Raw genomic sequence first — 16,374 nt, 5'->3', positions numbered from 1 at the left:
AATATGGCGATGGGTCGGCTAAAAGTCGAACGACAATTAATGTGATGGGCGCGACAAACAAAATTGGGATACCTAATACGGTATATACGGTCACGAGTTTTCGAAACGATGGGACTTGGCTCCGCAAGAGTATATTAAATAGTGTTGCATAAAAAGAAAAAAAATTGTAAAATTTGATGTTTTACGTCCAAATGTCGAAGAGGATGTTTCGATTTTCCGATAGCCCAACACGTATAAGTATACCTAATATAATATTATAATATACGCATTAATCGTTTCTATTTGACGGAGCGAAAGGGACAAGAGGCGTTTAGAGGGCGCGGGAAGGGAGGGTAAGAGGTGACGACGGCGTTATACACAACTCACACGATATAATATATGTACAAGACACGTAAATTATTTACACTTAAATACTGTACAGGGCGAAGGGATTTTCGGTTTTTTTGGGGGGAGGTGTTGATCACGCGGGAAAACGGTCGTGACACACCCTTTATACCTATATATTTTACGCTAATATAATACACAATACAAAATACATACAAAACGACGAAGATGACGACGACGAAGACGTACGCGGACTTAAAGCATGGCCACGGTGGCCGCGTGCATTTGCGTCAATTCGGCGTGTGGCTTGACGGTCCGACCACCGCCGTCCATCTGCAGCTGCTGCTGTTGCTGCGGTTGTTGTTGGTGCTGCTGCTGCTGCTGCTGGTGATGGTGGTGGTGGTGCGGTTGCTGTTGCTGCTGCTGCTGTTGCTGCTGCTGGTGATGATGATGGTGGTGGTGGTGGTGAAGTTGATCTCCGGTTAGGTTGTCAACGCCCGTGTCCACCTCTTCGTCGACGTCGTCATCGTCGTCGTCGTCGTCGTCGTCGTCGTCATCGTCACCGTCACCATCGACTTCGTCACCGCTGTCGGCACCGCCAGCGGCAGAAGTTCCGCCGTCGCCGTCGTCCATTTCCTCTTTGAAGTCCAACAGGTCTTCAACCGTGTACCGGACGCTCCCTCCGGTCCGCTCTTCACGTCAGACCGGCGTCCGGGTGCCTTCGCTGCCGGAATTTCCGCCGCCACCGCCGCCGCCGCCCGCGCCCTGTCCGCCGCCGTACTGTTGCTGGCACGACGACGACGACGACGACCGGTTGCCGCCGTTGGCCTGCGCCTGCTGCAGCGAACCCGGCGAACCCGCGGGCTGATAACCGCCGAAACCGGAAGCGTGTTGCTTGGCCTTGAGCCGGAGACTGGCGATGCTGCTGGACATGACGTTGCACGGCTCGGCCGGCCGGTGGTGGTACACCGAGTATGGCGTGGTGGGCGGGCAGTACGGTGGTCCGTTCTGCGGCGCGGGCGTCGGCAACATGGACCCGGCCGCCGAAGTGGCCGCGTTGAAACAGTTGACCGGCGCCTGGTGGTGGTGATGGTTCACGGTGCCCAGTGGGTTCACCGACCACGGGAACGTCTTCGATCCCAGCGGGCTCGGCACCTGCGCGGTAAATCCACATATTATTGCATATTGGTAGGTAATATCATATATTATTTTTAGTAGGTATACTCGTGTATAGATACCCACAAATGTTATGACAGTTATTATAACATATACTTATAATGTGTGTACGTAAACACAACCATCAAACGATGAAGGTATTCGTCTAGAAATTCCATAAAAATAGACCTGAACACAAGCTCAAAGGGACACGCTCAATGAGCTATAACGAAAATAAAACAGAGGAAGACTTGCCATCGTGGCGGAAAAATCTAAATAAATTACCTACCACTTTCAAACAAATTAAGAAGTATAAAACCTTCTATTATGATATGAAAATGTCCTCTTAGTTTAAAAAACAAGAAGCGAAATAATAATAATCACTCGAATCAGAATTGGGAAACACGAATCCAGCCCTCTCTTTCCCCATCACCAACGAACCGTCCCCTAAAACATGCCGACACGTGCAAGGAAAACGTTACAGCCAATTACATTGCGACCAAATCCCCATTATACACAGACACACGAAAAATAAATCTTTATTTTCTCAGGCTCGCTCCAATACGCACTTCACAAAGAAAACATAGAGATGATATAATTTATTTTTCGGTAATATAAATTTAAGTCAAAAACTGTGTACAATATCATTTTTTTTTTATTCGTTATCCAATAATCTAAAAGTAGGCACTAACGGATAATTAAAAATAATTATTGAGGTCTGCAGAGCGATTTACATTTAGGAACACGAGTGTAATGCGCGTTTAGACCAGTTTTTATTTACGATTATTTGGTATTTGACATGACTGTAGGAAAACTAGGAAACGTGTATCGATGATACGTAATAGGTTTCGATATCGGCATATATTACATGTAAGTATTCGAAACCATAAGACAAGACGATTTTAAAAATAAATTATACTTTTTCTTTTTTTACATTACCAATAGGTTAGGTTAGGTTAGCCAATAATCTAAAATGTATTGTGGATTACTTTTTATTATTTATTTTGATTTTAATAAAATTGCTTTAACGAAAATGAAATATTTTTCATCTAATCATACCAAATGTATATTTAATCATGCGATATTCATGGGAAGTATTATCCGTAAGTATTATGTTAAAACGAGAAGGAAAAATACATTTTAAAACTTGGCTAAAGTTATGCGCCGAAATAGGAATTTGATGATATTATATGCAACTTGCAGAAAATAAATACTTACAATTCGGTAGGTACTTACGAAATAAAAATGTTATACATAAAATATAAGAGGTAAACACAGAAGCGATTGTCACGCATACTGATGTCCATTTATTTTATACTCAGATTACCTACTGTATGATAATTTAATTAAATTTATATTCTGTATAATGTTTTATATATTTATATAAAATCTCACCTTAGTCGCCCAATTGTTGTATGACGTGTAAGCTGTACTGTACAGCGAGTCGGTGTCAGTAAATGGTTGCATGAGGCCGTTAAATTGCGTTCCAAACCCGTTTTTAAAGTCCACGGCTGCAGCCGCGGCAGCGTTCATCGCGTTCCTTTCGCGTTTCCGCCATTTTGCTCTCCGGTTTTTGAACCATACCTGTGTACAATAACAAACAATTTTTTTAATGAGTTATATAGTAGCAATTATGTAATTTAATTATTTTTTTTTAATAAGCAATATAATAATATGGGAGTCAGTAAATTTTAAGACAGTGCTTTTTTCAAGTTATTTTAATTTTCAAAAATGTTGACGACTTCCCAATATAAATATCTAATTGTACATCAAAAAGAGTATATGTGTATAAGTATTTTACTTTTTTTACACACGACTGTCGACCAGCATAAAATATAATGTACTTATAGAAATTGCAATAGTTGAACTTTGAATATAGAAAAGGGAATATTATATACATCAACGATATTTAAGTGATATATATTCATTTACGTAATTTTATTCCAAGTATAATAAAATTCTAGTCGAAAACACCTAACCAAAACTTTAATTTAGTATATTTTGACAAATCGAAACCCGGTTCAGTCCCCGCAGTGTGGCTGCTATAAAAAATTTGTAGGCGGGCCTTATTATGTTTATAATATAATATATAGTCATTAACTGACGCGCGTTTATTATTTTTATCTGTCTACCATACGGTTTCCATCTCAGACGGGGTTAAGGGATAAAATGAATTACAATAAAAACACTACGCGCTCGACTAATAATGTCTTTGATTTATTCTACCGTGTTTATAACACTTGTATATACACATTTTATGTCGGAATCGTTATTCCCATGTACACGATACGCGCGATAATCATGCACTCGAGCGCTGTAGTTTATCGTACAACGATATAATAATAATATACGATGCGTTTGATAGATATTATGCAATACCCTCGCGGCTTCGCGCACAATAAAACTCAGTAGCTAAAAGATTTCACTAAGAAAATGTGCTTATTTTATAGCCAGTTCTACAGGTGCAAATGAAAATATATGAACATCATCACGGTCGTCGTCACGTATAATATAATATTATAATAAATTAGGTACAAACGCGTCGTTGGGCGGAATATATGCCTAGGAATAGAAAGTATATCATGTCATTATAATTATATATAAAATATATAAATTTATTAAATTAAGCATTCTTTTTTTAAGCGTTTATTTCTATTTTTAGTTTTTACCTTTAATTACAGTTTCCATTTAATTCTCCTTTATATATTGTAGTTTTACGCATCATCGTCGCACTATACCATATAATATACCTATGACTTACAATTTTTAACTTTCTAATCTTAAATCAGATTCAAATAATCTCATCCTCGAGAAAGTGCGGAAAATTTTTTTTTTTTTAATTTACAAAAATCTGAATTATTTATATTTATTAGTTTTTCCGAAAATCAAAAAATATTTGAAACATTATTTTTTCTATAAGGAAGAAATAGTTTAAAGTATATAGTGAGGACAGTAATTGCAGATTATTTGTAATGTACAAAATAACCATCGACGGTGAAATTATTTTCTTGCAGGACATTGCGCAAACGAATTGAATGTGACTTCGACCTGACCCAAATCAATTTGATTTGAAACCCTCGGTTTCATCGAACTCGCCCTAATTCGAATCATTATATTATACTATATAGTATTTCTTATTTCTGTTTAGTTATGAAAATAAAAATTATAAAAATTTTTTATTCAAAACACATAATATGTATAATTATATACTGATGAACCGATTCCGAACTAAGCACTAATTAGGTAATCGCCGGTCCTAATATATATATAATATAGGATATAAAAATTATTTTTCGTGTTCTGGTGATACATATTGAGTGCTACCCAGACGCAGCAGCCGGCAACCTCTATATTATAATATGTAATGTGGTACGTAGCGGCGCGGTCTGCGTGCCCCATAAGGCATAAGGGGTCTAGGACATTTCGGCACGGGTGTTTCGGCGCGAAGATATACCCGCGCTGGAAATTTCAGCGCGGCGTATTTTTTTTTTAAATTAACTATTACTATTATGAAAAATAATCGTAATAAAATCGTCAAGAATGCAATCCTACCAAATATATAGCTGTTATCGTGTAAAGTAAAAACCGACTATATATCTATTAAGGTAAGATAATAATTATAAAATCATTAGGTATCATAATATATATTTTTTAACCATATAATCATGTATTATTAAACATATAAAACTTTATTGTTATATCATTTATTATGTATTTTTAAAATTTATTGTAATATTCAAATAATTATATAATATTATTTATTTTGTATTTTTTAAATTTTTATGGGTTAATATAACCTACACCTTTATCTTACCTATATAATCGGTTTTTTCGTTACACGATAACAGCTATATTCGTTAGGATTGCATTATTGACGATTTTATTACGATTATTTTTCCTAATAGTAATAGTTAATTTAAAAAAAAAAACGCCGCGCCGAAATTTCCAGCGCCGATATATCTTCGCGCCGTAACGGCCGTGCCGAAATGTCCGATTCCCCGGCATAAGTATTCGCCGGGTAACATCATCGCGGTGTTATTGTACGTATGTACGCGATATATACGCGCGCGATACCGCCGCGGTTTTGGAAATCTTTTAACGTGTGCTCGGCGCGGGAAAACGGGGCGCGGCGGATCCGTCGTTATACTTCCGCCTCCTGCACCGCGCGCCGCCGCGGCGACGGCGACGGCACGTCATTAATCTTGGGCCTGATGGGCCGGCCGTAACGCGCTCACGGATACCGCAGCCAACGCCGCGGAAGGATAGGACCGCAGAGCGGCGATGTTGCAGCCACAGCATCCGACGACGGTAAATAACGAGCCTCCGACGGGCGCCCGGCGTTGTCAGCATCAATCAGAAAGCTCGTTAATCTTTATTACCTCTCCGCCGCGCACTTCCGACCGCGCGTACAGCGTGTTTGTGTGTGTGTGTGTGTGTGTGTACATATATATATTTATATTTATATATAATAATGTATAGATGACGACGGCGCGATGATGGGTGGTCGCAGTGTGGTCGCGCGGGTCGGGTGCATTCCGCGCCCGCCACAGTGGTGAATACTGCCGTAGTGCGGTCCGACGCATATAGTATATATATATAATATTATGTAATATCCTTTTATATAATATTGTGCGGTTGATATATTATATTATTAGGAATAATATTTTTTTATTTTTTGTGTATATTGCGGAGTGATCGTTGTGAACGCGACAAGTTCGCGTGGTTATTTTACGTCAAAACATTTAGTGACAAATATATATATAATATGTATGTATGATCGCAATAACATAACGAAAAAAATATTATTTACCATTTATTTTTAATTATTTAAAATAGTTGTAGAGCAATAACATTCCATGTACGTTTCACGTGTCCCAGTTACGTATATTATGTAAACAAATATATGAAATAAACATATGTTATATAGATCAGTGGCGTAATCGCGAGAGGATTTCGGGTGACATATCCGCCTACTGCCTACCATGACCCCCCATAACTTTATTTTTATTTTTAATAGTCTAGCACATCACATTTTTACGTACCTATATAATAGTTACCTACCACTAAAATTAAAATATATTTTAAAGGAGCAATACGAGAAAACTGGAATTTCCTATAAATACTAGCCACACGCCCACACTATATACCTAAATATATTATATTGTATTGCGCGGTAAACAACCAAACAATATACGGCAGAACAACGGTTACCTATATACTTTCCACCTTTTGTTTTTCGTGATTATTTAGAAATTTATCATGCATTTTTACTTCGACCTCTTAAAATACCTGCAGTCCAAATTTTTTTTACCAAAAATCATCTTTAAAGCTTAATATTAAAGCATATTTACCTATAGCTTATTGCCACTAAATGTTATGTCACACGAAAAAAACGAACAGTTGTAAAATCAGTAAGGTGTAAATTCTTCGCTCCACTCAGAATCTCAAATATAGATACATGATATTATTGAATAAAGCTAAAGATGCGCTGTCCTCTGCGCCGAGTAACCATACCATTATAAAATAATATACATAATATAATAATATATTATACACAGTCCACAGTCGATCGGACTTTTCGGTTCGTTTATAGAATTTACGATCGCGTATGGCAATATAATATGACGATGCATTATTATTGTTATTATGTATATTTGCCTCCCGTCGATATGGGCAATTTTTCATTACATCGGATTACACGAGTCAATAACACATCGCGAGGAATAGTAATATCAAACGGTATTTATCGTAATGTACGAACGGCGCGGCGGGTATAATGCGTTAATTTAAACGGATTTAGCGTATTAATGCGCGCGCGGAATATAAATAATAATATACACACAATAAATATATAAATAACAATGTAACGCGCGTGTGTACACATAAATGCCGGCACGTGTACATATATAATAATAATAGTATATGGAGGGTGAGGGACGCGGAATATATAGTATTATATGGGAAATAAAATATCGGAAAAACGATTGTAATAACGTTCGGCGGATCGGTGGTTGGTATAAAATATATGCACATATTATAATATAATATATATACATACATACGGTACACGTTTTAAAATCTCGTCAGGTCATAAATTGATTCTTTTGCTGTCTCGGGGTGGTGGTGAGAGGGACCACGGCCGGAGCACATCCCTCGTGATATACAGAGTGATTCACTCGGTAAGCTTAAACCCTTTTTATATTATTGAATATATAATTTAGTCATTTAAAACCTGATTTTCGGAATTTTTAAATATACGATATTTTAAAATGTTTGATATTTTGTGTTAGATACTTAAGGAGTAAGAAAATACGAACTTATGTTTTTCAAATGAGAACTCCCGTTATCTATTGAAAATTATTTCGTGAACAATTTTTCTGTGGTTGTATCAAAATCAAAATCAAATGACTAGTTTTATATTATTTACATTTGTTTAGAAATTAGGGATAATAATATATTCAATGTAATAAAATAATTTTAGTAATTATGTAATACTAATCTATCAAAATTTATAATTTTCATAAATGGATTAACAGACCAATATATAATAAATATTAGATCCAACATCACATCATTAGGTTCTAGATATATATTATATAGATATTTGTAAAACCAATTTTAAAACTATATCTTTAGTATAAATATTTTTAAAATCGAAAAACCGTTTGTACAAATTTTAAATAAGGTTCATCAAAATTATCAAAAAATATATCCACTAAATAATTTATAGAAAAAATGGGAAGTTCTCGTTTAGAAAATAAAAGTTTGTATTATCGCAGAACCTTTAGGTAGGATTCCCTTAAGAAGTCCAAACATGTGTCTAATTTGATCTTTATATATATTAAACATAATTTAATAAATTAGCGAGCTTACTATGGGCTAATCACTGTGTATATTAAATTATTTGCCAACGGGAATACTGCACGATGGAATATAATATGTATATTCGCGTGCATATGCACACTCGTGGGTATAGTGTATTCATTATACGTTTGTTTGTTTGTGCGTGTGTGTGTAAGCCAGTGCCGCCGAGTGCTGATCGATTAACAACGGCCGAGTAATCCGCGGTGGAGCGCGCGCGCGTCCACCGAGGTGCGCGGCTCGTTTTTCGCCGACGCACTAAACCGGGGCGACGGACCGTATAATATAATAATATAATATCATTATATCCACAGTGTCATTTTAAGTTGTTATTATTATTGTCTTAAAAATGGCAATTTCAGGACTCAAGACGTAGATTTATTTAAACGGTTTAAAAAACAAAAAAATATGAAAACTGCCTTGGAAAAAATCGATTTATATTTTATAATACACTCAAATTGCATATATATTATATATGTACAACTTATTCAAACAACACAATACCCATATAATATACCTAAACGTATAATAATCTACAATAATAACAGTAATTGAATAAGTTGCTTTTTTTGATTTATAACACCTATTTTAAGATTTTAAGCAGGAGTATATAAGTATATATAATATAGTATTCCGTCTACGTCTATCTGGCATGTCAACTCTGATCAGTCATTCATTCAGTTCGAAATCCACTCTTTACTGCGTTACAGAATAATATAACAGGCATGATATAGGTGCCTACTTAAGTTTAATACAGATAGATCTTTTACCGACTTTATTTAATACGACTATTTAATGATAGCCACTACGGATTTATTTTGCAAGAATTAAATTTAAAAAAATATACTAGTAGACATACATCATTATTTCTATCAGTCAAATAGTAAAACAGTTGTATAGACATAGAAGTAAGTTTGAGTGTCATTTGTAATATTAAAGGTGGTATAAAATCATAAATTAATTTTTTTGTATAATAATATTATATTTATATAATATGCTTAAAAATGTATTATATATTTTAAAATACGTCTAAAGGTGATTGAAATGCTAAAAAAACATTTTCTCGCTATAGATTCGTATCGATAATTTATTTTGGGTTTATTTTAGTAACTTGAGGATATACTTTTTTTAAATTCTGGATTAAAAAAAGAAATTGAAAATTCATAAATAATATTGAGTTTCGTTTGATATTTTAAATTTAGAAAATAACACTCTACTTCTCCGAGAATCTTATAAATACAGCATTATTATAATATTAAACCTTAATTTTAGTTTATATATTTTATTATCGGCAACTAACTGAATTTAAATTGACAATTTGAAAATGTATTACTACTATATTATTATTTATGATAAATAAAAAGTCGAAGAAGCTTCAAAATGAAAAGATAACTTCTACTTATTCAAATAAATTATATGAAAAATTAGAAAAAAAAACATCAGTGTGTATATAGTTATAGTACCTACTCTATTCACAGCAAACAAACTATAATAGACAGAGGACGTGGAGGTACTCGTAAATATACAATATATAAAATATAAATATAATAACATGTCTGCATACTGAAATTATATTATTCAAAACAATTACAATTACTTATCCCAAGATTAGCAAAAGTTATTCACGATGACTTTAAAAATAAAAACGTTTGTTTGTTTTTACTTGGTTTTCTTTCTACTGTAAAGGGAATAGTAATAATGTTTTGATAACTGAAGAGACGATCGGGGTTCGGTCTTTGGAAATCGCAGGGTGGCGAAATCGATTTAATAATATAACGTGGATTTCTGGGCGCAATAAAACAACGGTTACTGCAGTATAGAATATAATATATACAGGGGGTTTGTCCCCGTGTTTTATTGTGTTTCGGGAACTTAAGCATATGATCCTACCAGGATGGCGGGGGGTCAATATGTAGAGAAGGGGGTGGCAGTGCTTCCGTGAATACCAATAAAATCGGCACCCCCGTGGAGGAAAGAGAGAGAGAGAGAGATTCAAAGAGATAGGGGAGAGAGAACTGAATCCGACTTAATTGAACTTGTCCGCGACCATAAGCGAAGTCATTCGTCAAAACCAAAACTTGCAGTCGAACCCCTAGGCCACGCGACCTTCGCAGCTATTCTAATCCGCGAGCTCCCTGTCCGTGTGGTAATCCCGTGTGTGCTTTGATTACTGCACATACCGCCGCGGATTCCCCTCTGTCCACTGTGTCCCTTTCGTCGCATCTCAAGTGTCTTTCCGGCGTGGGCCCTATTATATAGGTTTTCGTTTTGGTCTATTTTCCCCGGAGGATAAAATTACGTTATACAAATATATTTTATCGAAAACTGTGTACACGATGATTTCAATTGATAACGTCAACAATAAGGCTAATTTATTAATATTATATATACGTATATTATTGGGCGTAACTCTCATTTACGCCAAGCTGTATTATATTACGCGATGATGGATTATGATCAAAGGCAACTAAACGTATATACACAATGTTCTACATATGAGTATAATAATATATCAATTGTGATTATTTAACATATGTTTAGATTTGTAAGTATAGTATTATATACTAAGCGTGTATAGTATAGGTACCTATATAAATACTATTGTTCTATATTTATAAATAGGTACCTATGTTTTGTATAATTTTAAATATTAATCTACGCGTGTAATGAATGCATGATATATTATTAATATTTAATATCACGTCATAGGATAATATACTTATTTTCAAAAAGGTTTAAAATATATTATAATTTTATAAACTTTAAAAATGGATTTTTGTCAAGAAATGTTTTATAAAATATTTATCACATTTTGAGCGCAAATATCAAGTGGAAGGTATTTTACGATTTTATTTGTACCATGTATTTATTATATTAATTTAAAATTTGCATATTTTTCGATATTGAAATAGTATTACTTTTTACGTTAGTCATGATTTACCACCAGTCTTCAATGCAATTTTAAAAGTATTTTCGTAACAATACTTAAGTAATGTTAGTAAATACAAAATTAGTTTTACATCTTATACAATTTCTGAAACGATACCGTTGATTGATTAAATATTCTATTAAAAAAATTTATCGACAAAATAAAATATAAATTAAAAATGTCAGAATATCTTTATCGTATTTAGCTTTTGGACGTTCTTCTAAGAACTTATTTATAGTGTTGTTTGTGAATACTCGAAGAATTCGTGAATCTAAGAGGTTTGCTTTTATTTATATATTTTTAATTTCCATCTGAAATGGACGGTTTTGCTTTTCAAAATGGCGTTTTCGGTTATAAATCACGTCAAGTGAAGGTGGCCTGTTCTTTCTATCACATAAATCTTCTCTTTTCCCACAAACGTTTTTATTCATTTTTTATTTAACTAAACCACTCGGAAATTCTCTTCCCTCGCTCGTATTTTGTGTTTTTGTTATTTTTTTCTTCTCACTCTTGGACTAAATTACAATGAATCATAATTTAAAATATAGAATCACGCGCATTTTTAACAATATTGCCTAATATACATACATTTTTTATGATTAAATTTACAAACAATTTTATAACTTTATCAAGTACCAGTATAAACAAGATAAGTACATGAAACTGGTGTGTGTTTGTAGATAGAAAACGACGAGTGGTATACCCGAGTTAGTATTTACCAAGTTGTAAAACACGACACTAGAACACGTTTTTTTTCTCTTCATTATTTGTCATCATATCTGCCCTCTTATTTAACAGATAACAACAAACGATTACGTGTCGTCGGCGTGTTGACTTTTTTGTTGAAAACGACCGACTGATTAGAGTATTTATTGAGTAGTATTTTTGGTTCTCTCTTTTTTTTTTTGTAAAGAACGCGGTCAAAAAACGACCAATATTTGTGTTTGTTACACATACGAAAGAGTTACAAATGCATGCGACTAAATAGTTTGGTTATTCTTTTCCATTTTTTAGTATACTAAACCTTTGGTGTTATAAATAAAAAAAAATATTTAAGAACTAAACGAACAAATATACATTATACACGGAATTTGTGTTTTTAATAAATATTTAATTTAAATATTTTTAGTTGTTGTATTATCATTTAATATTGCAACTTCAAGATTCAGGTTAATACTTAAAAAAATGAGAAATTTATAAGACATGATTTCCATATAGGTACATTGTTTATATTATCTACTATATGTATAATTTAAAATATAAGATAAGTATAGGTTTATTACAGTGTATACTATATATATGTGTAATAAACGTTTTATTATGTTTTAACTGTTTAGAAGCAATAAATGATGCTGCATTATTAAATTGTTTATTTTTTATGTAAAAACATTTTAACAACTACCAAACTATTAATGTATTTATTATTATTAAAATCTTAGAAATTAATCTTTTTCTTTTAATTCATAATTACTACTACAACATTAAAAATACTACAGAAGAACAACTTCAAAGTCATAATACCTAAATATTGATGTTTTACAAAGCTTATAATAAACCCAATCAACGCACCCACACTCTTCAGACGATAGCTGACTTATAGTTTTACATGTATTCATATTAATTGGATCATCGTATAGGTGCATGTCTAGAGTACCTACTTTCGAATATAATCTTAGACCTTGGATGAAATGCGATCAACTAGGTAATTGAAACACCTAAATAGCTCGCTAAAGCTACGGATACCTATTTTATAAATCTCTTCTGCTAATTCCTTTATAAAGAAAGCGAAGATGTGTTTATTATTTATATTCAGGTTTCAGGCATTTACGAGATCATAAATCATATTAGATATGTATAGATGTATAAAATATTATATTATATCGTAAACATATAATAATAGACACCCCGTGCACGAGTCTATATATAATTATATAATGTCTATTAGAAATAATTACAATAAGCTCCCCAAAAACGTGGAACACTGGTCTCGAAAAACTACCGATCGTACAGATGATGTACGCAATGTGCGAGAAAGCTTACGTCAATGCGGTTCGGGGAAATAAAATTTAATTACCCAAACTCAGCGGCGGCGGCACTCGTTAAACGTGTTAAAAAGCCATATTTATGCGTCCCGCTCGATGGGCTTATACATAAATACGGGTCATATAAAAACAATAATCTCTGTTGAAGTCCAACCCGGTGACCGTATATCAACCGGGAACACAAAATGGCGGACAAAAATCCGGATTGTCAACCCCCCGGTCGTCCACCACTAACGTCAGAGGGATAACGCGCGCGAGCTTTACCTATAATATATATATATACGTATACTTTTTGGTGTGTGCATGTGTGTACAACAACGGCAGGTATTTTAATTCCTAATTTTTCATATATATCGATAAATTCTGAATTGCTATATTGTACGTCTGGCTCGGTTGGTCGCTTTTATCGGCAACGAGGGGAGGATGAAACGGGGGGACTGCCAGGGTTGTAAAACCTAAAAACACACGCACAAAGTCACAGACATTTTCATCATCCTCTCTCGTCAAGCTGGGATTTTCATTGTAAATACGTGTATATTATAACATTTATAATTGGACGGCCATATACGCCGTATAATACATAATGTATATAATACCTCGCCGGTGTCCATTTCCACGGTGTGCAAATAATGACTATCGACGGTATATTTTGCCGACTAATTACATCCGGTAATCTAGGATAAACCTATAGTGGCGAACACAAATTCAAACCTAAGTCCCGTGTAAAATGCCAATAATATCATCGTTATCACAGTGACCGCGAGTGCATTTAAAGATTAATTTCAGTCAGTATGTGTGTTTTATATAATATCAGTAAATCCTGATCACGGTTCAATAAACCATATATCGCATATATCAACGGTTCGGGCATTATAATTATTAGTGCTTGAAACGATCAATTATTATAATTATCTAAATGTACAAATCAACATTATATATATGTGATACATTGTTATGACAATAGTCATTCAATTTCTAAAGTGATTGACTACATAAGAAGAGAAAAACAATGTGAAATTACACTAACACATGTAACGAATTTAACTGGCAGTACCATCAACAACTGTTTGTATAACATAATATTTATAAGTTATTTACAAAAAAATAATGTGTAAATCAAATTTATATATATAATTAAAATTAAAATAATATGTTATTTTGTTTAGCTATTGCAGATATTCAATTATCAGTATTCGTCATTTAAACTATTTATTTTTAAGTAAATATCGAGTAACAATTATTGTAAATATTATAATTACATTAAAAACATATTTTTCAACTGAATATACAAGAAATATTGATACATACAATTTGTAAAACTGTTATTATAAAAACATTTTTGATATTAGTACTGTATGAGTTGGAAAATCGTTTTATTTTTTATCAATATAAATAATATTGTTTAAAAGATTGAATAATTGGAATTAATTTTTAAATAAATAAATAGTAAATCGTATACATAATATACTATTACTATTCGAAATAAATGAAATAAAATACTAAAATGACTCGTGATTTAGGGTAAAACACAAAACCGCCCTATATTGGCCCTTGTATATAAAACCAACGTTTCTCTGCGTTCTGGACATGAATACTAAAACAGGGTTCAGAACGCAGACTGAAAAACTGACAACGTTCGGACACGCCAGATTTAAACGCATAGTGTACATCAGTATTAATATAAACCAAAAAGGATTATCCCTGTAGCGATCCCCTCGCTTTCCGCCAGTAAATGGGTGACTTTGTCCGCGGGTTTTATTTTTTTTTTTTTTTTTGTCAATCGGTTACTCATTTTATTCTCCACATACCCTCGTTCCCCGCCACCAGAAAAGGGACAATCCCCGGGATTGTTAGGGATCCGAAAACGTTGACGCACTGAGCCCTGTGCAAATCCAATAACCAGTCGGATGATGATAAAAATAATCATTTATACGTTGATGTTAAAGAGAAAGTGAAAAAAACCCTCAGTGACCTTATGATGTCTAATTTATTTCTAATGATGAAAAAAAAAATGTGTTGCAAGGCATATATAATAATATAATAAACACAATGATAAGGTACTCACCCTGACTCTGGCCTCGGTGAGGTTAGTCCACATGGCTATCTCTTCCCTGGTGCTCATGTCCGGGTACCGGTTCCTGGTGAAGGTGGCCTCTAGTTCCTGGAGCTGTTGCGAAGTGAAATGCGTCCTCTGTCTCCTCTGTCTTTTCGTGTTTTTGTTATTTTTAATGTTTGCGTCTTTGCCGTCGTCGGTGACCACGCCAACTCCCGTGTCTATACCCTCGGTTTTTATACCGGTAGCACCGATCGTGTCCACCCGCCCTGTAAGCAAATTTTTATTTTAATATATTTCATATATTTTTTAAATCTCTGTCGAAACGGTTTGTATTTAGGTACGTATATATATATTATATTATTTTATTTATTTGCATCCGAAACAATATAATCTATACTTAGTGTACAAAATCATGTTTGAAATCCGTTTTAGTTTATTGGTTCGATAGCCAACTGTAATTTATTAAAACACCATGTACACAACTCACCTTTTCTGTCACGATTTCTACTCCTGGATGAACCAAAGTTAAGCTGTGACGTATGATCCGTAGAAAGGCCATGATGATTGTTATCACGGAAGTCTCCCGTTTCTGCCCACACTGGAATCATATTTTACATTATACTCTAATAACAGTTATTTAATATGTGACACAAGTTAAATAGACGTAGTTTTTCAAACGCAGTCAGCTACATCGATTACACAATCAGTAGTTTATATATATATACAATATACATGTTCCCTGCAGTATATAATAACGGTTGAAGTATTTGTTTGCGTTTCTTTGCACTCAATTTATTGATAATACAAGAAACACTACCAACACGCACATACGATAATATTTCTCGTATATTTATTTGTTGGCCCACTTCAACGTACTCTAATCTAATAGACATCAAACATCATTCATAAAAAATAAAAAAAAGATGTCAAAGGATGACATGTTTATCAATAGTAATATTTTACAAGCAGCAGGTATGCGTTTTAACAACACAATTAAATTAAACATG

At 33.8% G+C, this 16,374-nt stretch overlaps 1 protein-coding gene across 5 annotated transcripts in view; it reads right to left on the bottom strand.

Moving 5' to 3' along the window:
- Window positions 1-1,023: 1,023 nt before the first annotated feature.
- Window positions 1,024-16,374, bottom strand: part of LOC132930235 (pituitary homeobox homolog Ptx1-like) — a 39,292-nt gene continuing 23,941 nt past the window's right edge. For all 5 annotated transcript variants that reach the window (XM_060995997.1, XM_060995989.1, XM_060996021.1 and 2 more), the window contains exons 3-6: window positions 15,855-15,965; window positions 15,377-15,633; window positions 2,875-3,063; window positions 1,024-1,479 (exon numbers count right to left, since the gene is read on the bottom strand). In XM_060995997.1, the coding sequence (XP_060851980.1) occupies window positions 1,024-1,479; window positions 2,875-3,063; window positions 15,377-15,633; window positions 15,855-15,965 (1,013 nt within the window). The remainder of the gene's footprint in view (window positions 1,480-2,874; window positions 3,064-15,376; window positions 15,634-15,854; window positions 15,966-16,374) is intronic.

Source organism: Rhopalosiphum padi, chromosome 1, assembly GCF_020882245.1.
Source record: "Rhopalosiphum padi isolate XX-2018 chromosome 1, ASM2088224v1, whole genome shotgun sequence".
Classification (NCBI taxonomy): domain Eukaryota; kingdom Metazoa; phylum Arthropoda; class Insecta; order Hemiptera; family Aphididae; genus Rhopalosiphum; species Rhopalosiphum padi.
The sequence above is the reverse complement of the archived record's forward strand: the minus strand, read 5'-3'. Positions and strand labels throughout refer to the sequence as shown.